Here is a 26,345-nt window from a genome sequence, read left to right as displayed (position 1 = left end):
TCTGGACATGTATGTGTATACCGGTATTACCGCTCTGGACATGTATGTGTATACCGGTATCACCTCTCTGGACATGTATGTGTATACAGGTATTACCGCTCTGGACATGTATGTGTATACCGGTATTACCGCTCTGGACATGTATGTGTATACTGGTATTACCTCTCTGGACATGTATGTGTATACCGGTATTACCGCTCTGGACATGTATGTGTATACCGGTATTACCTCTCTGGACATGTATGTGTATATCGGTATTACCTCTCTGGACATGTATGTGTATACCGGTATTACCTCTCTGGACCTGTGACCTGACCGGCTTGGGGGGCCGCGGGATTTCCCCGGGCAGGGAGAGAGCAGGGCTGCTGCTAGGGGGCTGGGCAGCTTCCGCCATCCTGATTGGCTGCTGCTGGTATCAGGAGGAGGTGTCAGGAGCCTGAGGGTGCGGCCAAGAAGAGGAGGTAACAGCATACGTGGAGAGAGTGTGTGTGTGTCTCTCGAGCGTGTGTGTGTCCTGAGCGTGCATGTGTGTGTGTCTCTCGAGCGTGTCTCAAGCGTGCAGGGCCATCTTAACAACATTAGGGGCCCCCGGGCAAAGCAGTGCACGGGGGCCCTGCCTACACAATCACTCACATGAATAAAAAGTAAATTAACGATTTGTTAATGAATAGTTAATATCCCCTGAATATCTAGTTTACAATTTATTCTGACATCTTACTGTTACAGTGTTATTCATAAAACAATCTTTTAGATAACTTTTACAATACCTCACAAGAGAAACATCACTTTGCTATAACTGCAGTACAGTGAAAAAACTCAACCTGTACCACCTTATTTTTCAGAAGAAATATCACAATAAAGACACAGTCACTGGTATATACTTCTAACCTATGCAGACTGTCGCTCCCAGCCTCCCACGCGCACACAAGCAGCAGCAGGCACCGGAAGTGCTGCACTGCTGGGCTGCGAGCGGTTGTGAAGCGAGCCGGGTACCGGGCGGGCGTAGAGCGAGCGGTGCCGGGCGGGCGTAGAGCAAGCGGAGCCGGGGTTCCATGTCCGGGTGGGGGAGAGCGAGCGGTGCCGGGCGGGGGGAGAGCAAGCCGGGGTGCCGGGCGCCGCAGCGGGGGGAGAGCGAGCCCTCCTAGCTAGACTTAGAACAGAGATTATACATTTTTAGCATTGGTGGGTAGGGTTGCCAGATGGCTTGTCCAAAAATACTGGACACAATGGTAAAAGTTGTGACGCCCCCAATCTTCTTAATATATAAAATCGAAAGGTTGGTACTAGCTGCGGTGAATCTGATTGGTCCTCAGCCTCTGCCCAATCAGATTGGTGGATCTGACGTCACCCAACTGACACTCTCTTCCCCCTCGGCGACACACACACTGTCCTCTCCCCCCCTCCCCGGCGCTCACTCACCTCCCTCCCCGGCGCTCCACTCCCCACCCTCCCCGGCGCTCCACACCCCTCCCCGGCGCTCCACTCCCCTCCCTCCCCGGCGCTCCACTCCCCTCCCTCCCCGGCGGGGGGACAGGCAGTGGGCAGGCAGCCTCCGGAAGGACCCCCGCTCCCCGGCGCTCACTTCCCTCCCTCCCCGGCGGGGGGACAGGCAGTGGGCAGGCAGCTGCAGGCGCCGAGTGCCTAAGATGGCGGCGCCCGGAAGGACCCCCTTCCTCCCTCGCGGCGCCGAGTGCCTAAGATGGTGGCGCCTGGAAGGACCCACTTCCTCCCTCGTGGCGCCGAGTGCCTAAGATGGCGGCGCCCGGGAGGAGAGGTGACATATCTGTGTGTGTGTGTGTGTGTGTGTGTGTGTGAAACTGTGTGTGCCACTGTGTGTGTGTGTCACTGTGTGTGTCACTGTGTGTGACACTGTGTGTGTGTCACTGTGTGTGTGACTGTGTGTGTGTCACTGTGTGTGTGTGTCACTGTGTGTGTGTCACTGTGTGTGTGTCACTGTGAGTGTGTCACTGTGTGTGTGTGTGTGTGTGTGTGTGTGTGACACTGTATGTGTGTGACACTGTGTGTGTGTGACACTGTGAAATTTTAAGCAACCCCCCCTCCTGTCCACTGTCGTCCCCCCTCCTGTCCACTGTCCCCCCCTCCTGTCCACTGTCACCCCCCCCCTCCTGTCCACTGTCCCCCCCTCCTGTCCACTGTCCCCCCCTCCTGTCCACTGTCCCACCCCCTCCTGTCCACTGTCCCACCCCCTCCTGTCCACTGTCCCACCCCCTCCTGTCCACTGTCCCCCCTCCTGTCCACTGTCTCCCCACCCGTCCACTGTCCCCTCATCTGTCCACTGTCCCCCCCACCCGTCCACTGCCCCCCACCCGTCCACTGTCCCGTCCCCCCCACCCATCCACTGTCCCCCCCCACCCGTCCACTGTCCCCCCCTCCCCCCTCCGGCCACTGTCCCCCCTCCTGTCCACTGTCCCCCCCCACCCGTCCACTGTCCCCCCCCCACCCGTCCACTGTCCCCCCCCCACCCGTCCACTATCCCCCCCACCCGTCCACTGTCCCCCCCACCCGTCCACTGTCCCCCCCCACCCGTCCACTGTCCCCCCCCACCCGTCCACTGTCCCCCCCCACCCGTCCACTGTCCCCCCCACCCGTCCACTGTCCCCCCCACCCATCCACTGCCCCCCCCACCCGTCCACTGCCCCCCCCACCCGTCCACTGTCCCCCCCCACCCGTCCACTGTCCCCCCCCCCACCCGTCCACTGTCGTCCCCCCACCCGTCCACTGTCGTCCCCCCCACCCGTCCACTGCCCCCCCCACCCGTCCACTGTCCCCCCCCACCCATCCACTGTCCCGTCCCCCCCATCCATCCATCCACTGTCCCGTCCCCCCACCCGTCCACTGTCCCCCCCCCACTCGTCCAGTGTTCCCTCCCCCCCACCCGTCCACTGTCCACCCATCCACTGTCCCCCCCCCCACCCGTCCACTGTAGCCCCCCCACCCGTCCACTGTCCACTGTCCCCCCCTCCTGTCCACTGTCCCCCCCCGCTCCCCCCTCCTGTCCTCTGTCCCCCCCCTCCCCCTCCTAGCGGGAAATTTAACTCACGGGCAACACCGGGTCTCTCAGCTAGTACATACATTTTTAAAAAAAACACACTCCCGAATACATATAAAATATAACCCCACCACCCCCATACATATAAAATATACCCCCACCTCCCCAATACATATAAAATATAGCCCCACCACCCAATACATATAAAATATACCCCCACCTCCCCAATACATATAAAATATAGCCCCACCACCCAATACATATAAAATATACCCCCACCACCCCAATACATATAAAATATACCCCACCACCCCAATACATATAAAATATACCCCACCACCCCAATACATATAAAATATACCCCACCACCCCAATACATATAAAATATACCCCACCTCCCCAATACATATAAAATATAGCCCCACCACCCAATACATATAAAATATACCCCCACCTCCCCAATACATATAAAATATAGCCCCACCACACCAATACATATAAAATATACCCCACCACCCCAATACATATAAAATATACCCCCACCACCCCAATACATATAAAATATACCCCCACCACCCCCATATATATTAAATATACTCCTACCTCCCCAATACATATAATATACCCCCCACATTGTCCTTACCTTATCTCTTGCAGGACACAGACAGCACAGAACATGTCTCTGGCCCGCCGGGGTGTGGGCTCCACCCCCGCTGTCCTCTGATTGGCTGTCCTCTACTCCAATCAGGGACAGCACACCGGTTCTCCTTGCTCTGCCCAGCCACCGTCCTGGCCCTCCCTCTCTCTGCCTCCGCCCTCTCAGCACTTAACGTTCGCCTGCCCTCGCCACAGACCATGCCAGCCCTCGCACTGCCACTGCCGCAACAATTTTAGGATAGGCAGCAGAATTATCGGGTGAAAACTGGACACCTGGCAACCCTATGGTGGGCACGCATGGGCCGGGCGCGTGGGGGCCCCCCTCTGCTTTGGGGTCCCCGGGCAACTGCCCAGCGTGCTCATATGTTAAGACGGCTCTGCAAGCGTGTGTGGCCCGAGCATGCATGTGTGCGTGTCTCGAGCGCGTCGCACCTTTCCCTATTGTGTGGTAAAGTAAGGAAGTAAAAGAAACCTTGATGGGATACAACTTACACAAGGCCGTGTAAGTTTATTTATTTTTCCATCTAATCCCTGTGATCACACATTTATACGCAAGCTCCCCATCCAAGGAGTTTTTTGATCTTTCTATGAGGGATCAATAGAGGTCTAAACACCACATTGACCGTCAGTGAAAGATATTACATTCCCCTCACATTGTGCTCCCCCATCTCTTCTTTTGTTCCCCATTGTGTGCAGTATTTTTGGAGGAACCGCCCAGCAGCCCTTGACACGGGTCTAAACGCCTCTCACATTGATATATGTTCTACCTCAGTCCTTTCTCTTAAAGATCAGTGACTGAGCCACTGATTGGGCCACCTGTGCTGAAGCAGGGATATTCTGAAAACCTGTTGGTGACAACCTTGAGGGCTGGATTTGGCCACCCCTGGTTTAAGGCTAGACATTACAGCGACGCATCATTATTTGGGGTGCATTTGAACCCTTTCGTTGCCAGAAGGGCCAGCCACGCCTTGCATGGTGACAGGTCGGCGACCTCCCTGGCAGAGGAGGACTTATACCGGGTGACGCCATTGCTGTGCGTTTGCAGGATGTAATGGTTTAATACTCTTCCCCCTCCCACTCACCTCGTAATCACCAGTTACGGAGGACCTCATCCTGCCCAGGTATGCAGCGATCATGCTGGAGAGGTGTACAAACGGGCCCTGCAAAGAGAGGGGTTTAAACGGGTAGTCCTTTTCAGGACCAATATGAACGGACAGCGTGTTCCACAGTATTTATTTATTTATTTTGATTTATTTATAAAATAATACATTGTAATACATTGAGAGTTACTTCTCGTTTTCAAGTATGTCCTGGGCACAGAGTTAAGACAAATAATACATGGTTACAAATACAGTTACATAAATGAACAGGGTATACATTATATACAAGACATTGCATGCACAGTTAAAGAAAATATATATTATGGGCGTATGAAACAGTTACAGACCCGATTAAAATGTGAGACAGCCTTAGGCCTTGGCCATGTTTGGCGCTTGCTGGCGGAAGCGTGCTGACGCGCGCTCCCGCTCAGCACTGAGCCCCTACAGCCGCAATTAGAGCGGCTTTAGTAGGGGCTCACCTGCGCTTCTGCGTGCTTGCGGAAGCGCAGGTCTTAGGGGAATTTAAAATTCCCCCGCTTGCCGGCGAGACAGGCCAGTCACGTGAGCGGTTCGCCCAATGAGGGCGAACCAGCTCCGTGACGTCACTGGCCCGCCCCCGGCCAGTGACGCGCCCGCCCCCGGACGGCCTGCTGAGAGCGCTTGCGGTAAGCAACCGCAAGGCCAGGGAAAGCACCCGCTTTCCCTGAGCCTCAGCGCGCCTCAGCACGCCAGCGGTAAGCGTGTCCGAGGCCTTAGATTTGAAAGAACTTAAACTGGTGGTGGATGTGAGAGTCTCTGGTAGTTTGCATGTACACGACTGAGACCGTGGGTTTTATTTGTTTTTGTTTTTTTAAGCAGACGTATATTTCTTCAATTTAAAAAAATAAAATAAGAAGAAATGTTTAGTGGTATTTTTACAACCTTAATCAAGTCTTTTTTTTTTTTTAGTGATAAGACTTTGTAAACATCTGAAGACAGAGAAATTGTTCATTCGCTCGATGTTTTGGTTGGCTAACGACAACTGCAAGTTTAAAGAAATCGAGGGAAAGAATGATAATTACCGGGAAACGTCCAAATTAAATGGAGCAGACGGAGGAAGAAAAAAAAATGGACTATAAACACTTTTTACTAAAAGGGGGAAATCCCTGTTAATTTGAAAAATAAAAATTGAAAACAATTTAACAATATAATTGTTTTCCTTAAACAAATGTAACCAAACATAAAGCAAAAGTTTGTACTTATGGAAATTAATCGGTTGAACCCTATTCCAGCTTCAAATTGCAAAGTCAGTATCACACTGATGAGACCCAAAAGGTTGAAAGAGCTGTCTGTGAGCAGGGTTACTGGCTCTGCACTTCTATAACCCAGGCTGTGCTGAAAAGCTGTGTAATGCAGCAGACATAAGCTTATAGGGGGTCCATGTTAAAATGGACACGAAGCAAAAGTTGTCACGTTGCAAATGCATGTTATAACCCAGTATCCCTGGCTGCAGTGGAAGAAGTGTATGCTGGGAGATAATGGGGAAAGGCAGGGCGGCAGACCTGCCTGAGATGTGAATGTGCTCACAAGTGGTATTTTTATTTACTGTGGAAATGAAGAAGAATTTTCTTTTCCTCAAATTAATTTAAGGGTAACCGTGAGGGCTTACACCTCCGGAGTCCTGGGCCCCCCTGTTCCAAGAAACAACACACATTCATCAAAATCCTAAATTCCCAAAACAGAAAAGGTAAAATGTGTCCGAAAATAAGGACAGTCACTTCAACAGCAAACAGGTTAGATTAGAGCTCAAAGATAGTACTTCTATTCCATTATAGATTTAATATAATGAAAATAGTTCCAGCGCTTATTGGAATAAGACAGGGAAAACTTGAAATGACCTAATTAAGTCTTCTGAACAGGTACCCAGGCCTCCTTTAATAGATTATAACAGGTCCCCACCCCCTGGGATTGTGAAGAGTGTTTCCCCATGATGAATAGCAAATAAAAACATCACTTGTGAGCACATGATGTAATTTGTGAGCCTCTGATCAGTGTCCCGTATCCTGCCATGATCTGTAGCCCTGTGCCCTTACACTCATCTTTCACTCCCCCCTGACTGTTTAACAGTTTTACAACCAGGGGTGTTGAAAAGCTCAAAGGCAAATAAAAATAGCACTTGTGGTGCATTTGCATGTCTCAGGCAGGTCTGCAGGTCAGACAGGTTCCCAATGCAGACGCACTAGAGCCATAGGTTTGTCAGCTCACATACAAGTAGATCATACAGAAGTACCTTTAAATATTTAATATCCTTTAAAAAATACAGTTGAGAGAACGCAGTATGTTGCGTTGTGAAGACGACCACAGCTCTAGCATCTGCACCTCCCCTACCGCACCTCTTCCCCTTTACTGATACACCCATGCTGAATATCGGGCTGTTGTGTACCCCCTTCCTCCCCTTTCTCTGCATTAGATCCTGAACCCCATCGGGCAAGAAAAGCTGGACAGAAAGATGGGAAGTCCAGCTCCTCACGTAGTCCCTTTCCCACTCCCAGCTCCTGTCAAGGTGCCCGACCAGCTAAAATTATTATGGCCCGAGAGAATTTCTCGCACGTGTATATCGCCTCAGCCCGGGCGCAGAAAAAGGAAGTGGTCATTAAAATACTTAAAATAATCTCCTTTGCCTAGGAAAAAATAAAATCAGATAGAGATAAGAGATATGTGGTTGTCATGGGCACGCCCTTTAGAAAAAACATTACAATAGTGATTCTCTACACCCCAAATGATTCTAGCGCTTAATTTGTCTGGAGAATTTTTGATACCCTAAGACAGTTTCAACAGGGGCGTGTTATTTTAGGTGGGGACTTTATTATTGCAAAGAATGAAATGATGGACAGATCTAAACCTCCTTTGACAATAGTACAACACCATCAAAAAGTGAATGTTCGAGCTGTAATGTCCAGTTCTCAACAGTTTAAACCTGCTAGATATCGGTAGGGAAATGCACCCCAAACCTAAAGATTTCACTTTTTTCTCTACACCCCACAATACATACACACAAGAGAAGACTATATACTTCTAGATGCCTCTTTGGTGCCCTGTGTTTGCCAGTCAAAGAACCACCCTATAAACTGGTCAGATCACTCCATTGTTGAGAGGATCCTAACGGATCAATTTCTGGGGAACACGAGGTCCACGTGGAGAAGTAATCCTGCTAAAGATCCCTTTTAGAAACACCAGATGAAATTAAAAACTATTTTGTAACGAGGGAAGTGTTGACTCGCAAACCCCTGCTGTGGGAAAAATTCAAATCTGTCTTCAGAGGAATATTAATACGCATTGCATCTCACAGAAAACGAGCTCGCCAGGAGCAAAATAAAATCTTTCAAATACTCTAAGGGCTTTCGGCCCAGATAGCTTTACAAATCTGTATTTAAAAAAATGTGCTACTCTCTTGGCACCTCAAATGCTGAAAGTCTTTAATGCTATTCTACAGAGTGAATCTTTCCCACCATCTTTGATGCAGGCCAAGATCACTCTAATTCCTAAAGAGGGTACCGATTTGTCTGATTGCTGAAGTTATAGGCACATAACCATTATCAACTCAGATATCACATTTTTTGCTACGATTCTAGCAATAAGACTGAATGTGCTGATGCCTAAGCTAGTCCACCCTGATTGAGTCGGTTTCATTCCAGGTAGACAAGCAGCGGACAGCTATTGATCTAATTCATCTCACTTGACTCCCAAGCATCCATCAATGCTGTGGGCGTTAGACGCTGAGAAGGCCTTTTGAGTGTGTACTGGTGTACGGGTGTACTGGCATTACATGTTTGCCACTTTCAAAAGTTTGGATTCACTAGAAATGTCTTAAAAGCTGTCTCCGAGCTATATACCTCACTCACAGAAAAGGTTAATTATTTGCGAGTGAATTCTGAATCAATACCCATAAAAGATGGGACTAGACATGGTTGTCCACTGTCACCCCTGTTATTCGCCTTGACGAGGGAACCATCGGCTTTCGGGTGGGAAACAATACAAAATACTGTAACTCTATGCTGATGACATTCTACTCCCCCTGATGAAACCCCTCACCACACTGCCAAAATTGTTTCTCAGGCTATCAATTTTTTGTACACTGTCTGGTTTCAAGAAAAACAACTCAAAGTCTGAAGTGTTAAATATTAAGATCCCTAAAGACATGGTCAAACTTCAGCCTTTGAATTTTGATTTCAATTGTACACTAAATAAAAATACCCTGTCTCTCACCATTATCGCTTAGAAAACAGTGCTTCCACTGCAGCCAGAGTTTCTGGGTAATGACATGCAAATGAGCACATTATCTTATCCATTTTAACGTTGACCACTATAAGCTTCTGCCTGCTGTATTACACAGCTTTTCAGCACAGCCTGTAGCCAATAAACCTGCTCACAGACAGCTGTTTCGACCTTTTGGGCCTCATCAGTGCGAGGCTGATTGCTGGCAATGCAACGTGAAGCTGGTACGTGGGTATAACGAGACAAATGGAAAGACAGCTCACTGAAATATCTAGGCCTTTTTCTCACCAACTCTTACCACACATAGGACCGAACACATGTTTTCTCCTTACTACAAAAACTTAAAAATGAACTTCTTGCGTGGTAACGCTTCCATATTTCTTGGGTAGGGCCTATTAATGCTATAAAATTAAACCTACTACCTAAAATCCTGTATCTGTTCCATACATCCCAATAAAAAAAAGGCAGATATTAAAGATCTGCAAACTAATATCTGCAAACCTATCTGGCAAAATAAGGGGTTAACAAGCAACAACATGTGTACAATACAACATACAACAACATGTGTATAAGCCCACACGTAACTGAGGCCTAGCGCTTCCTCGCATATTCTCTTACTATAAGGCTGCCCAGGCGAACAAATTGGAGCTGTGGCATTCAGACCCAGGGCAGAAAAGATGGGTCAAAATTGAGGAATCTACAATAACCACAACTAAAATAAACATACTAATTTGGTTACCCAATCACAACAAAGTCCAATCCCAGGTGACAGTTCGTACGATATTGTACTCTCTAAAAATCTGGAAAACAATTAATACTAAATAAAACCACTAACGAATCCCTACTAAGCCCCTATTCGTGAACCCAGACTTCCTTCCCTCGCTGAGGCCGAATGACTTCTCTTAATGGTCTGATGAGGAAGGTCTGATCGCAATTCTTTATAACTCTTTTTTCTCTTTGAATGATCAAGATATATTTAAGCATATTACACAACGGGAAGTACATTTACATTGTATCCTAGAACAAGATAATTGGGATGACATTTTCGAAAGTGGCTTCAAACCGCGTGATTTGTACAAGTATCCAAGAAAACGCACACCAAATGCTTATGAGATAGTATTTCACCCCAGTTAGGCTGTCGGACGATGTTCCTGGGGCCTTCTCCCCACTGTACGAGAGGATGTCGGAGAAGAAGAGACTCCTTAAACATGTTACTGCCATTGGTTCCTTTTGACCCCAGAAGAGACCGTACGTTTAAATGTGTAACCAACTTAACAAAGTCATTGTGTGTCTGAAAAAACGGAATCCTTCTTAAGTAAGAACATTTGTCTTTTCAGTGGGTAACTCAAAAAGTGTATACTGTGTCCCACCATATTGTAGGTATTAAAAGGTTATAGTACAGCACAATTAAAATCATTTATGAACTTGAAGATCAACAGCCCTGCTCCCCTAATCTCCCCTACCCCTCTTCCCCCTGCAAATTCAGGCTACGTTCCACAAATACAATGCCATGCATATCATACCCGCTCCCTTCACAGGGAACCATAAAACTCACATGTTATTGCCACAAATATTTCATCCAACACCTTACTCCTATACAGGAAGGGTGCACCAAAAATATATTTAAAAAACAGAAAAAAGGCGTTCCCGGCATTCAAAATAACTAAAGGGAAATAAGGATATGCCAAATGTTAAATGCCTCGTTAGAAGTTAGTCATAACAGCACCCGTTGGTATCATATAGGTTAAACGTTACGTTTAGACGAAATCAGGTATATGCCAATACCCTATACGCTCCTCTAGCGTGGTCATGGCACCCCGGGCAGTCAAAAAGGCGGCGTCTGATGTGCAGCAGGAGATAGGGCGCCTGATAGGGCGGGTGCCTGCCCGGGGTGTCATGACCATGCTAGAGGAGCGTATTGGGTCTTGGCATATACTTGATTTCGTCTAAACGTAACGATTAACATATATGGTACCCACGGGTGCTGTCTCAGACTAACTTCTAACGAGGAGAATTTAACATTCTCTAGAAGGAACTCTAATTTTCTTTAGTGTGTTGTGCTCTGGCTGCATGCTATCATTGCCCTTTTGGGCTGTTGCTGATTTCTCCTATTCTGGATTGATTGATTGATTATAGTGCTGTGCTGGGTGCCTTATTGGTCTCCCAGGGTGTGGACCCATTAATTGACACTACACATACTGTATATCCTACCTGTTAGGGAGGTTTTACCACAGGGGTTAAGGAAAGTACCTTTGATCTAATCGGTCCTTGTGAACGGGCCTGAAGAAGGGGCTCATCCCCCCGAAACGTTGTCCCCCTTATTCCCATTACACCCATTTCCCCTTGTCTTCCCCTCCTTCCCCTTACCTCTCTTTCCCGTCCCTACCCTCGTGTTGCATTCTTATGTAGTTAACACATCTCACATTATTGTGAGCACACTTGCTATCATCGATTGACATTGTCAAAACTGTATCCATATACCTCACGAGTATCCTGCATTTATGTATATTGCTAACACATTAACTTATATATTTAATATCATTTGGCATATCCATATTTCCCTTTGGTTATTTTGAGTGCTGGGAACGCCTTTTTTTGTTTATTGAGTATGTGGAGGGTTTAGGGTCCCTCCTTGGTCCCGCTGCACCACCTGTGACTTATGTTCTAGTGCATTAGCTCCACATAGAGCACTGTCTATCCTCCATACTTTTCCATACCAAAAATATATTTACTCCAACTGGAAGGGATTTTTAGCATCCTCAAACCCTACAAATATGAAAGAAAGGGTGATCTCTAAGGCCTGGGACATAGTAAGCGCTTAGGTGCAGCTGCTCGCTCTTGCTTGCTGCCGCTCGCTCTGCCAGGAGCTTTATGCTGTCCTGGCAGAGGAGACAGCAAGCGCTTGGGAGGCGGGTATCACTGTGTGTGTGTGTCACTTGGTAGCTGTCAGTGTGTGTGTGTGTGTCACTTTGAAGTGGTCTGTGTGTTTGTGTGTCACTGGGGAACCTGTGTGTGTGTGTGTGTGTATATGTGTGTGTGTGTGTGTGTATCTATCTATATATTTCTCAAAGTGTTCTATGTGTCTTTGTCTGTATGTGTCTCCCTGTGTCCCTAGCGGCAATCACATTGGACCTTGGGCCTGTCACTCCGCCTCAGGCCAATGAGATGGCTCCCTTGGCCCGCCCGCCCCCGCACACCTCTCATTGGCCTGAGGCGGAGTGACGGGCCAAAGGTCACACACACACTCACACACACACACACACTCACACACTCACACACTCACACACCGGCGCTCTCACATCCCCACGGCTCTCTTTGCCCCCTGTCCTCCCCCTCCCCCCCCCCACACACACACACAGAGCACGCACTGTGTGGGTCTCCCCTCACATAGGCCGCTCCCCGTCCCCGAGAGCGCTCCTCCGGCTGTCTCCGCCTCTCCCCACGAAAGGCACAGCACCTCCTCACCGGAGCGTCTCAGCCTCTCCGCTGAGGAACCCGAAGTGGAGGAGGAGGGCGGCCGGTACCCGTAGGAAGAGGAGCGCAACCGTGTGCAAGGTGAGTAAACGCAGGGGAATGGGTTATTTAACGCGTCCCTCCCTCCCTCTGCCCTTTGCCCCCCATACCCTCTCTGCCCCCCTGCTCCCCCCTACCCTCCCTGCTCTTTGCCCCCTGCCCCCCTGCCCTTTGCCCCCTGCCCTCCCTCCCCCTGCCCTCCCTCCCCGTGCCCTTTCCCCCTGCCCTTTGCCCCCTGCCCTCCCTCCCCCTGCCCTTTGCCCCCTGCCCTTTGCCCCCTGCCCTTTCCCCCCTTCCCCCCTCCCCTCCCCACAGGGGCAGCGCAACACCCCTCCATCTCCCACGCTGGCAGGGAGACAGGGATCAGGGCAGAAGGGGGACACATCACCCGCTCCCCCCCCCCTCCTACATACACATATACACACACACACACACACCTCTGTGCTGCCTGTGTAGGACCGGCTGCAGCCCCATTGGATGGGAGCGGTCACGTGACCACTCCTCCGCTTCCCCGAGCGGCAAATTTCAAACCTGCCGCTCTCGGGGAAGTTTCTCCTCCTCCGCACGCATCAGCACGCATGCGGAGGGAGAAACTATAGCCGTGCTGATTACAGGTGCAGGGGCTTTGTGCATCTGTTCAGTGCGGCTCAGCGACGCTGAGTGCACTATGTCCTGGGCCTAAGGGTATTATCCCCTTATAGAAGCTTAGAAATAAACATTCTAACATTCTTGAAATAAGCATTATTAATCTTATTATTTGCTCCCTCTAAGACCAGAAGCTTTTGAAATGTCTTAATATTTCTGAACCTGTGAGACGTCTGCTATTTGGAGGGAAAGGCATTTAACCTCTTTCGTGCAGAACTCACCACTTTGCCCAGGAATACGGGACTGCCGGCTGCCAGGGTACACGTCAAACCCACTACTTTGGCTCCAAAGTTCTTGATGGTGAGATATTCTTCCAGAATCACTCCAGTTAGAATGGTCTTCAGTTCAGGAATTCCAGAGCCTGCGGAGAAAGGGAACATTCATTTCTTGCAGTATTACAGGGAATGGGGAACCCTCCATGGCACCATGCTGTATGCCAAGGTTATGTGCATCTCTACAGTCATCCCATGGGGTAGCTTGTAGTGTGGCACAGATGACTCTGAGCCCACCCTAAACACTAGGTCCCAGTGGTTACAGATTATGCATTTATACATCCTTCATCTGACCCACTGAATTCTAGAGGTGTCAGGCTATGCATCCCTACACCAAACTTCTGAGCCAACAAATCCTAAGAGTCACATACTCTATACAGTGTGTATGCATTAAATTAATCATCTGGCCATATCTAGTGGAGTGTAAACACTCTGACCCAAACAATACTATATAGAGGACATGGTCTATAGTTCTAATATATGCCTTCCTACATGATATATTCTGTGTATTCCTATACTGTACAGTGCGGATAGGAAGTGTACACCTGCCTCTCACCTCCAGAATGAGGAGTGATGCTCTGCGCAAAACCAGTGGAGAAGGCAACGAGTGCGATGGGGTACACAATCCAGGAGAGGTACTGGAGCAGCATGTTCTCCTGCAGCTCTTGCTGAAGCCACCTGTGAGCTAACAGAACAAATGAATGGAGTTACACGGAGAAGCAGTGGTTGAGCTTGACCGGTTGACCAGAGGTCCTGCATCCTTTGGTATCCAGGTTAAAATGGAAAAAAACAGCAGCGCACAGCCAAGGGAGCCAGGGTAATGATAAAAAAATATTTATTTATTGAAACATCACCAAAAGGAGATACACAGACCCTCCTATGCATTTCGCACCTTCTGGGTGCTTTATGAAGCTTGATAAACCCCACATCAAGCTTGATAAAGCACCCACAAGGTGCAAAACGCGTAGGAGGGTCTGTGTACCTCCTTTTGGTGATGTTTCAATAAATAAATATTTTTTTTATTATTACCCTGAGCCTGGCTCTCTTGGCTGTGCGCTGCTGGGTTTTTTCCATTTTAACCTGGATTTACCTACCTGCGGCTGGCACGCCTCATCAGAGATTCAAGGAGTGGTAAAGGATTGAAATAATCACAAATCTAAGAAGATATGTGAGTACTATGTCTTGCTGAAGATGGTTTTACCTTGATAGATGCCCCCAATGAGGCTGCAGAGGTGTGGGACACCATTATCGGCTGTGACCTTCAGGGGGAATTTACTGAGACATATACAAGACGTCTCACTAGTTTGACTGTATCACCCACTCCAACTAAGAATACTCTTTATATATATATATATATATATATATATAGAAAAAACAGAATACAATCAGCGCAAATTCCAAACACTTAGTGGGGTTGTAGTAGTAAAAATATTAACTACCCCTTGCCAATCAGTCAAACAGGAGGTGTTATACCTTACAATCTATTCTTGCTTGAATGCAGCCAATTAGGTCTGCGGCTCCACACTTGCCGCAATGGATAATGTAGAGAAGAAATGACCTAGGCGCAAATAAGCCAGGAAAGAAACAAAGAGAAAAATATCATAGGGCAGTATGTCTGTTACTTTCAGAGTTAAGGTGGTAAGGTATACACTTACACTTAATCAGCCAAATAAAAGCCTTTAATCCACCACTGGGATTCAGGAACACTGCTGCTGGGATTTCTTTGCTGTTTGCATGGATCTCAGACTCTCCACGACTGCTGCTTGCTTCAGGGGTCACCTTTTCATCTGTAGCTGCGTGTCTCCTTAGCATGGGATATAGCTCACCAGGGAGGGGGGGGGGGGAAGGGGAAGAGGGACAATGGAACAAAAATAGTATAAAACCTTTTATTGTAAAAACTATCTAAAAAATAACAAACAGTATCTCACTCACATGGTGTGAAATAATTTCAAGCAGTTGAGAGTTTGAATTGAGTCTCTCACACTCGTAGAGTAAGCTGTCCGGTCCACTGCACTGCTGCTAGCCTGGTTTACTTCCGCGTCACGTGCTCCGGCTCCAATTCTCGCGAGACTTCGACCTCCAATGACGTCACAGCGCTATCTCCACTCCGTTCTGCAGCGCGTCTCACTCTGCTCGGTTTGCAATGCCTGCAATGACTGCAGGGTCTGCCCTACGCGTTTCTCCTCTAGGGCTTCCTCAGGGGCATAACTGCCCCTGAGGAAGCCCTAGAGGAGAAACGCGTAGGGCAGACCCTGCAGTCATTGCAGGCATTGCAAACCGAGCAGAGTGAGACGCGCTGCAGAACGGAGTGGAGATAGCGCTGTGACGTCATTGGAGGTCGAAGTCTCGCGAGAATTGGAGCCGGAGCACGTGACGCGGAAGTAAACCAGGCTAGCAGCAGTGCAGTGGACCGGACAGCTTACTCTACGAGTGTGAGAGACTCAATTCAAACTCTCAACTGCTTGAAATTATTTCACACCATGTGAGTGAGATACTGTTTGTTATTTTTTAGATAGTTTTTACAATAAAAGGTTTTATACTATTTTTGTTCCATTGTCCCTCTTCCCCTCCCCCCCCCCCCCTCCCTGGTGAGCTATATCCCATGCTAAGGAGACACGCAGCTACAGATGAAAAGGTGACCCCTGAAGCAAGCAGCAGTCGTGGAGAGTCTGAGATCCATGCAAACAGCAAAGAAATCCCAGCAGCAGTGTTCCTGAATCCCAGTGGTGGATTAAAGGCTTTTATTTGGCTGATTAAGTGTAAGTGTATACCTTACCACCTTAACTCTGAAAGTAACAGACATACTGCCCTATGATATTTTTCTCTTTGTTTCTTTCCTGGCTTATTTGCGCCTAGGTCATTTCTTCTCTACATATATATATATATATATATATATATATATATATATATATATATATATTGCTATATATATATATATATATATATATATATAGCAACTGGAAATATTCCTGTATGCTCATTTGCATGTCTTAGACAGGTCTGCAACCCTACCTTTCACCATTATCACCCAGCACACAGCACTTCCACTGCAGCAAGGGATTCTGGGAAATGACACAATTAGCACAGACCAGTCACTTTTCCTGTGTGACAGTAATATCACACTTCCTTTTCCATCCAAGCAGGCTGAGCGAGTACTTCTTCTGCTATTTACTCTCTTGCAATAGCAATTCGTTTGACCTTCCCTCTACTACAAATCACCGTCACTTAGAGAAGCGCTCTCTACCCACACTAGAGCATCTACAAGCACCTCTTATTTCTGTGACTCCCTCAATAAAGTTAAGAAAAGACAAAAGGACTTGTTGTGCTTTCAAAAAGGGATGAGTTCAGCTATCTGGCTTCATTTATATCCTGCATATAACCCTGGGGCTGCAGAATAACCCCCAGTGCATCAGATATAAGAAACTGTTATGATGTACTGTGGCAGTGCCTCTTAACACACTTTTCTCTACGTTGATACATGACCTCTGTCTATCGAACAGCGTAGATCTGAAAGCTCATATAACCCACAGAAATAGGCAGTTCCATGTTCGGTAGTCGTATTGGTTCAGAAGAAATGCTGATTTGTTATAGGTTGTTTTAGGCCGCAGCCATAGTGCCCGCAGCCGCGGCACAAGCATATTCATTAAGTGCACCAGTCCGGCCATACTGTGCTCGATGCGGAGGAGACAAATCTGTTTGATTTTTCGCACGACGGCCGCAACACGTGACAAGTTTGAACCAATGAGGGCGAACCTCAATTGTTCTGCCTGGTGACATCACGGCCACGCCTCTCCGTCGCGCGCGTCAACAGAGCACACAAATCGCTAAGCGGCAGTCGCGTGAATCTATTTCCAGGACTATCGCGCGTGCGTACTTTGGCCACAGCCATGGGGGGCAACCAGAGCTGTGCAAGTGTCTTCATATATACCCCGCAAATACATTTCAACAAGTTCTTTTATATTTCGTAATATTTTAACAAAAGTTCACGTAGCTCAGAAAAGTGCTAAAGCGTCCTTACAGGGGGTGCAAGAATTCTACCAGGAACATTCCATAGACAGAAAGAGGCACACAACGGCACTTCTATGGTGCAGACACATTTAGTCATATAAACAAAAGAATACCCCCAACCTCTCTAATAGCGCGTCTGGGATCAGATGCATTGTAAGGAACCCCAACCCTCTCTAATAGCGCGTCTGAGATCAGATGCATTGTAAGGAACCCCAACCCTCTCTAATAGCGCGTCTGAGATCAGATGCATTGTAAGGAACCCCAACCCTCTCTAATAGTGCACACTTTGCTACAGTAGCGTTAAGTACTTTGATTTAGTGGAAAAATCATATGGCAGAAAATCATCTAACCCAGCGGGGCTCAACTCCAGTCCTCAAGACCCCCCAACAGGTCAGGTTTTAAGGTATGGTATTTGCACCAGTATCTACCAACTCATGTTGTATTAATGTGTTATACTGTATATGCTGTTCACTACATGTCGTCAGCCACCCTCCATCTCTCAGCCCCCTCCCCCACCCAGCCCCTCCCTCCATATCTCAGCCCCCCTCCTCCCTCCGTCTCTCAGCCCCCTCCCTCCGTCTCTCAGCCCCCTCCCTCCCCCAGCCCCTCCATCCATTTATCAACCCCCCTCCTCCCCCAGCCCCCTCCTCCCTCCATCTCTCAGCCCCCTCCCTCCATCTCTCAGCCCCCTCCCTTCCCCAGCCCCCTCCCTCCATCCATTTATCAACCCCCCTCCTCCCCCAGCCCCCTCCTCCCTCCATCTCTCAGACCCCCTCTTCCCCCAGCCCCTCTCCTCCCTCCTCCCCTAACCCCCTCCTCCCCTAACCCCCTCCTACCTCCATCTCTCAGCCCCATCCTCCCCCTCCTCCCTCTATCTCTCAGCCCCTCTCCTCTATCCATCTCTCAGCCCCCCTCCTTGCCCAACCCACTCCTCCCTCCATCTCTCATCCCCCTCTCAACCTCACAGCCCCTCATAACCACACAGCCGCCTTCAACCACACAGCTCCCCTCCTCACAGCTCCCCTCCTCTCAGGCCCCTTCCTCACAGACCCCCTTCTCTCCTCTCCCTCCTACTCCTCACAGCACCCGGGGCCTCCTCCTCACAGCCCCCAGTCTCCTCCTCACAGCCCCCCCCTTGTCCTATTGCTGAGACCTCTCAGCCCCCAGCCTCCTCCTCACAGCCCCCAGTCTCCTCCTCACAGCCCCCCCTCGTCCTATTGCTGAGACCTCTCAGCCCCCAGCCTCCTCCTCACAGACCGTCTCTCACTGCGCAGCACTTACCTGATGGTTGACTTGGGTGACGAAGGTCCGTCTGGCAGCGATGGGCGGAGAAGGATGGCAGCGGTCGGATGGAATGACGGATGCGGAGGAGGACCATGGCGAGGACGGCCTTGACAGCAGCAGAAAGCAGTGATGGAGCCTACCACAGCAGGCATCAGATGTTGTAATTTACTTCCATATACCGCTGGGGCGGGTTCCATCACTGCTCTCTGCTGCCACTGCCCCCGTCGTCATGCTCCTCCTCTGCAGTCGCCATCCCTCGCCGCACCGCTGCCGCCGCACCGCTGCCGCCGCACCGCTGCCCTTCTTCCACTTTTTTGTGTAAACATTTTTCAAAAATAATACTGTATTGGCAAAATCCTGGACGTTTTAAGATATTTCAAACTTCCTCCCGGACGGCGATTTCAGTACCAAAAAGCCGAGCAGGTCCGGAAAAATACGGACGTATACTAAGTAACCCTAACTTTAGAAAAACCATACTGGATCAGCACTCCAATCAAAGAAAAGTGAAGAGTGCTTATCCAGTATGGTTTTTGTATTGTTATATGCATCTTGCGGTATAGGTGCAGGATCATAGCATCTCAAGCTATCCATCATTATAGTAGACAGGGTGAGTGCTAGTTCATTATATATTTTGTAACCCTTGCTTTAATGAGTAGGAGGATAAATAAAATTGCCGTTAAATACAAATAACCCCCATTTTTTTTTGTTATCATCCATATTATATTACCACGTGCATATGGTGGGCTATTTTGAACGCCTGTGGCACAGAGATAAAAATGACTTTCCCAAGGTCACAGAGAGAACCGACACTGGGATTTGAACCCAGGTTAAAAGTCAGTGGGTTTTTATACTAAGATCCAAAATGTCCGACAAATGTTCTACGTGAGTGCTTCTCAACTCCAGTCCTCTTCGACGGAGCCACTGATTGAGTGACCTGTGCTGAAGCTGCAATATCCTCAAACCCTAATCTGTTAGGTGGTATGGAGGACTGGGGCTGAGAACCCCTGTTCTAAATCCTTTTTGTGGCCCAATCCTGCACATTGATGGAACACATTTAATGAGCCATTATAAATGAATCCATCAGACTCGTCCAGCCCTAAAGACAGAGTTGAGCTGGAGAGAAGCACCACAACTTCTCCTATAATCCCACTCTTAGGGATCCTGTTTTTTGATTGGCTGCCAATGTGCAACCAGCTGCCAACATTCCCAGTGAGAAGTCCTTGGAGAGAAGAAAATGTTCTGTCCTGCTGGCCCTCTGATAACATTGCATCACTTGCTGACGGCCCATAATATTTATCTACCCTGTGCACCTAAAATAGCAGCAGGTTAAGGTCAAGAAAAGGAGAGCAGACGGGCTAACAAGTGGTCACTGGTGGCTATGGCCACGCCAGCTTCAAGATAGTGAGGCTGGGGTGGATCACTAAGCGTGCAAAAGTGTAGGCAAAAATAGTGGGATTCTAGTGCAAGAAAACATTACTATCGAAAGCATTAGGATAATTTTGTTGATACATCTAGTGAATCTTTCAGCCCATTTTTCCTTGATGCCTTTAGTCTATTAAGTAAAATCTCCTAACAGGGCCTAATCAGGCAAAACCTGATAGCAAAACAAAATCAGTAGAACCTCCCTGCTACGGACGAATTGCCTGAATGAGGAGGTGCAACTTTCCCGGGCATGGAAGGGATTGGTAGCTTGTATCTGCCAATAACAGGTAAGCACTGCAAAGTTGCACCCCAAAATGAATTGAGGCAGGTGTGATGTCATTTGTCGCTCATCTTTTTCTCCGTCGTGGAACCTGGCAAGTGATCACAGAGCAGGAGAAAGGATGAGGGTGCAGAGAGAGAGTGCCAGAGAGACTTGTCCAGTCATTGGGTTCTTAGTTGTCCCCACTGGAATCGCAAGGTGCCCAACCACTGAGTAAATCTGGTGCAAAGCTTTTGCAGTGGGGTTGCCTCAGTTTCACACCTGGGAGACTTTTGTAAATAACTCCCACTGAAGTGATGGAACAGGTGACCTGGTGTTCTGGAGTTTGGAGGACAGACCGAACACACAACAAGAAAACTATTTACCATTCAGCATTCTGGAGACAGTGAAGTCCATAGCAAAACTGATAAGGGCCATGATGACCCCCAGGGCAAACAGGAAATACCAATCATCACCAATGCGGAAAAGGAACCGCTTCAGACCTTGTAGACATACTGTGGAAAGAAGGAGAGAAACAAAGACTGCAAATTAACCTCGGTCAAAGGGGTCTGCAACACATACATACTGTGGACTTGTGACGTGTTACAAGCCTGTTTGGCATTGTAGGGGTGGAATCATTCTCCAGTCAATGTATTCTGCAGCCTTCACATACACGCACTTTATCCTAGATCCAACCCATATACACTGAATCCCAACCCAAACCCATTCGAACATTAGGAATTATATACTTAAAACTAATGTCTTCCTACTGCCAGACTAAAAAATCAGTGCAAAAAAACAGCAACGCATTCATCATGGATAATGAATCCCACGAAAAGACACTGGAGATTTCACTGTGACAAATCTGATGCTGTTTTTTTGCACAGGTTCTGTTCCAGTTTTGCAACCGGGAGACTTGAGTAATTAAACCACAATACCCTGCAGCTAGGCGTACTCAGTACTAAGTAATTACTCAGTACCCTGCAGCCAGACGTACTCAGTACTAAGTAAATACTCAGTACCCTGCAGCCAGACATACTCAGTACTAAGTAAATACTCAGTACCCTGCAGCCAGACATACTCAGCACTAAGTAAATACTCAGTACCCTGCAGCCAGACATACTCAGCACTAAGTAAATACTCAGTACCCTGCAGCCAGACGTCCAGCACACAAATGACATTCTTTGTCTCTGCTCTTACCTTTAACTGTCCGACGCGTTTTTGGCCAGGGCCTGAAGAAATCTTTTTGTACCAGCGTTCTGTCCTCTCCGTCTCCCTGCTCTACCTTTAGCACGTCCATGATGCCTGGATCCCAGATCCCGAGCTTGCAGCTGGTCCGATGGGGGTAAGCCCAGGTATCACGGCTCAGATAATGTACAGAGCTAGAACATGTGGAAGTAGAGAAAATGACGAAGCTCCCAGTTATCACACACGATTTCTGTACATAAAACTATTTCTACCAAATGTGCATTATTTTTGTGGCAAATAAAACAACATTAGATATGTATCCGTCCTCACTTGTCCCCCAAATTAGCCCCCAAATTGCAGACATTAAGGGACTTATTTACGAAAGCTTTCCTGTCGGCAGAACTACCTTTGTGCAAATCTCTTCAATATTAATTCACATTTCATGCAGTTTTCTCTTCAATTTTGCATTGCCAGAATGTTGCCAATTTCAACAAATGTCATCCGAGTTTCCCCAGACAGTGGCAGTATACAAAGTGCCACGGGACCTTCCGCAATGACTATTCATTCGTGGCTAATTTCTATTGTTGCAAAGTTTGACGTCTGTGAATTTTTTCTCACAAAAGATGTATCCATGGAAAAACGTCAATTGCTTTCAATGTCATTCATTTTCTTTGATAAAAATGGTGCTGTTTTTTTGCAGCTGTTTTAGACGACAGATACTTTATCCTATATCCGTACTTATAGTATATTGATCTAGAGGAATGCAAACAAAAAACCCTAGTGAAATATTATGTAATGATATCTTATAAGGGGAAAAATACATTCCTTCCTGACTCAAAGAATTGGCAATCAGATTACTCCCTGGATCAACATCCTTCCCATGTTTACGTATTTGGTATATCGCTGTATACCTTTCCTTTCTACAAAGATGTCCAACCTTTTTTTGAACAAATCTATTGTATCTGCCATCACAGTCTCCATGGGTAATGAATTCCACATTTTAACTGCCCTTACTGTAAAGAACCCTTTCCTTTGTTGCTGGTGAAATCTCCTTTCCTCCAACCTTAAGGGATGACCCTGAGTCCTTTGTACTGCTCTTGTGATGAATAGTTCTTTTGAAAGCTCCTTGTATTGACCCCGAATATATTTGTATATAGTTATCATATCCCCTCTTGGACACCTCTTTTCTAATGTAAACAAATCTAATTTAGCTAGCCTCTCCTCATAGATCAGATTATCCTTCCCCTTTATTAATTTTGTAGCTCTTCTCTGCACTTTTTCTAACTCCATAATGTCTTTTTTGATGAAGTGGTGCCCAAAACTGTTCTCCATATTCAAGGTGTAGTCTTACTAATGCTTTATAAAGGGGCATAATTATGTTTACTTCCCTTCCACCCATTCCCCATTTAAAGCAAGGTAAGATCTTGTTTGCCTTTGCAGCTACTGCATGACTTTGAGCACTATTGCTAAACCTGCTGTCTACAAGCACTCCTAAATCCTTCTGCAGTCTTGTTCCCGGGAAGACTTTAGAATATATTCCCTGTGAAAGGGATATAAGCTGCTATTATTTAGGCACTGAAGTCACCAGCTTGTAATTTTCATGGAAATATAGAAACATGGGGGGTTATTTACTACAGTTAACTGGCTGCAAAAACAAGGGGAAAAACTGTGCAAAAACCGCACCAGATTTCAGAAAGAAAATGAATCCCATTGAAAGTAATAGTTTTTTTCCCCCTTTTGTAAATCTGATATTAATTTGTACAGCTTTTGCCCCAGTTTTTCTACCAGGAAATCTTAGTAAATAACCCCCATTGTTCACAGACAACTCACAGCTCAGGCAACGGATAGAGTGCCAAGTGCCAAAGGTAGGGAGTGGCGAGACGGTAATGTTATGCCCAGTTCTCAGAGTACTCTCGTTTATTATTACAATAAACCTTTGGAAAAATACTAGGGCATGAAGCAGTCTCTCCCCCCTAGTTTGTCAGGATAATACTGCCCACTAAAAACCCTTTTGTACCAGTTTTGCATCCGGGACACTTTAGTAAATAACCCCTGATCTCCGTGGAAGATGCAATATCTTAAATGCCAGCACAAAATCAACACTAGGATTAATTTAACCTGTACCCCAATATCCCGTCTGTCCTGATTCATGGCTGCAGTCTGGCTCTTCAATAAGCTTTTATTATCCCCTTGCAGACGCACTTACCAAAAATACCTTCCTACTGTCTCTGCACGTTCTTCCTACTTACCAATTAGACTGTAAGCTCATCGGGGCAGGGACTCTTTTTCCTAAGTGTAATTTTTATGTCTGAAGCACTTCTTTCCATTATGTGTTATTTGTATTATTTGTTATTTATATGACTGTCACATATATTACTGCTGTGATGCGCTATGTACATTAATGGCGCTATATAAATAAAGATATTTATATATATATACATACATTATGCAGGTGGTAAGGAGCATCAGGAGTAGAGTTGCCCAGCATGCAAATAGGGTTCAAAGGGAATCTTTGAAAACAAATCTGAATTGGGAGATATGGGAGGTGGTTACTAATATATACAAGTGTGACAAAGGGCTTCATTAAAGCACAGACACATACTTGGGATATACCGGGAGCTCCAAAGCTTTATGTTCATTCTCATCATTATTTTCTTTTTGGAGGGTATGACTGGAGAGGACGTGCTGAACTTTTCTAAAACAGGATTATTCAAATAAACGGTGGGTGGCCAGAGCACTAAGCAGCTCTCGACTGCAAAAACAAGGCTGAAACCAACCTGTTTTGCTGCCAAGAGCGTGACGGCTGTTGTAATATTATTATTTGATGGTAGATAAGCAGCTTTTGGCACTCACCTTCTCTGCATGTTATTCCTTGTTAGACGTAAGACTGTATCTGATCACAGGAACCTTTAGCATTTTGGAATTAACGTAATGCAGTGCTAGCATCTACCGCCTATGCTGGTATGCTGTTCTGTGCATCACTACCCTTTTACTGATGGAGTGCAAAGTCCTAGAAGTGTAGGATAGATTTGTTATAGGCTGTTATACCTTTAAATTGACCAATAAAAGTAGTTTCCATAAATGTAAAAGTGTTTACAGAGCTTTTGAAACCTCAAAGGTGCTTTCTTCATGTATAGCCTCTTATCTTCATCTTGAAACTATTTTTCAATGATCCCTTTGTTCATTCACTGTCCAAAAGTCTCCCCCAAACTCCAATATCTAGTTACAGCCCTGCCAGCTCCAGTCTGATCTAACAGTTATAAACTCACCCGCATCCTTTATGATCTCAAGATGCAGAATCAGTCGGGATGGCAAAACTGCCCTCTCCTGTGTGGTGGTGGTGGTGGTATCTCGGCCAGATTATGCCACCTTCTGAAGCGTTGCTTGGTCTCTTTGTGCCTCTTCGTCTGCTTTCAGTGGCATTGTCCTGGAGAGTGCCAACAGATACCCAATTCTTCTCCCTCCCCTCCACATACACACTCACCCACACACACACACACATACACACAAGGTTTATAGTCACTATTAAAATGTCCTTGAGAAGTCAGGCAGAACCAGCCCTCTGGCTTCCTGTGTTTAGAATAAAAATGAGCTGCAGGTGAAAGTGAATTCCAGCTCAGTCACCTTCATCACAGCAACAATCCTCATGTCAGATATCAGGAGAGGGGAGAAGAGGCAGGGAGAGAGATAAGGAGGGGTGTGTTCCTCACCTGGCTTCCCTGTCCCTTAGTGGTTTTCCGAAGCCAAAGCCCCATGTCTGTGTCCTATGAAGTCTCTGCCCATCATCTGTCCATGTTGTGTCAACATTTTCCGACGTTGAAGCAGCAGAGAATGGAAAAGGTTCTCCGGCCTCAGTGTCGTCCTGCAGGGCTCTGTGCTGTTTTACAAGGCATCCTTTCTCGCCGTAAAACGAGACATAATGTCACAGAGACAGAGAATTTGATGTATCCCAACTGTAACATATGTGCTTTGTAATTCCTGTTGACATTCACCAAATCGCAAGTCGGTACATACAGTATGAGGCAAAATTGGAGTCAAGTACCTTAACGAGGCAATCCAATGTTTTATTTAAACATAGGCTTGAAGCAAGGGGTTTCCAGAGCTGAACCCCATTAATTTCAGCTCTGGGGACTCCTTGGTACTGGAGATACAGACCTCTGTAAGGGATGCTGGTAGCCGCGCGGCTGGCTGGGTTCATGTAATGGCCGCTTTTTAAAGCTCCCGTGTCCTGCGGACCAATAGAAAGCCGTGACGTCATCCAGTGAAGCTTCCTATTGGCCCACGTGGCTTGGGAGCTTTAAACTTTATTGAGATACCAGCACCCCCTTCAGAGGTCTGGATATCAGGAAGCAGGGGGTCCCCAGAGCTGAAATTGATGGGGTTCAGCTACGGAGACCGCCTGCTTCAATCCTATGTAAAAAATAAAAATAAGCGCATGATTTGTTTCTTTAATACATTGATGCAAGATAAAAACGCACCAGTTTTGCACTAGAATTGCATTGTTATTTGAACGCTTTGCTACCATTTCGCACCTTGTGCATCAGTTTACGGCCTGGGAGTGTAAACAGGAGGAGCTGGAGAAGAGTTATATGGCCTATTTATTACAATGAGATGTTTCCCACTCGGATTGCTGCTACATTTACCTGGTTAATAACCTGCATTCCATGTAAGATACTCGTCCTGCGTATTTTTGACAAAGTGGCAAAAACAAGTAAAGCCATTTGGTTGGGTGA

At 47.1% G+C, this 26,345-nt stretch overlaps 1 protein-coding gene across 5 annotated transcripts in view; it reads right to left on the bottom strand.

Annotated features, from left to right (window-relative positions):
* CLCNKA (chloride voltage-gated channel Ka) overlaps window positions 1-25,463 on the bottom strand; it is a 51,086-nt gene extending 25,623 nt beyond the window's left edge. The window contains exons 1-7 of one of the 5 annotated variants that reach the window (XM_075605936.1): window positions 24,882-25,463; window positions 24,056-24,136; window positions 21,625-21,806; window positions 20,811-20,939; window positions 14,008-14,136; window positions 13,401-13,540; window positions 4,750-4,827 (exon numbers count right to left, since the gene is read on the bottom strand). In XM_075605936.1, coding sequence (XP_075462051.1) covers window positions 4,750-4,827; window positions 13,401-13,540; window positions 14,008-14,136; window positions 20,811-20,939; window positions 21,625-21,806; window positions 24,056-24,078 — 681 coding nt within the window. In that variant the 5' untranslated portion in view covers window positions 24,079-24,136; window positions 24,882-25,463. Of the gene's footprint in view, window positions 1-4,749; window positions 4,828-13,400; window positions 13,541-14,007; window positions 14,137-20,810; window positions 20,940-21,624; window positions 21,807-22,018; window positions 22,366-24,055; window positions 24,137-24,214; window positions 24,353-24,465; window positions 24,593-24,881 lie in introns of those variants that run through there. The other 4 variants (XM_075605935.1, XM_075605937.1, XM_075605940.1 and 1 more) reach the window with 4 other exon arrangements.
* Between the last annotated feature and the right edge of the window lie 882 nt (window positions 25,464-26,345).

The sequence above is a fragment of the Ascaphus truei genome, chromosome 6 (assembly GCF_040206685.1).
Source record: "Ascaphus truei isolate aAscTru1 chromosome 6, aAscTru1.hap1, whole genome shotgun sequence".
Classification (NCBI taxonomy): Eukaryota; Metazoa; Chordata; class Amphibia; order Anura; family Ascaphidae; genus Ascaphus; species Ascaphus truei.
Note: the sequence above shows the minus strand (reverse complement) of the source record. Positions and strands in the feature narration are given on the sequence as shown.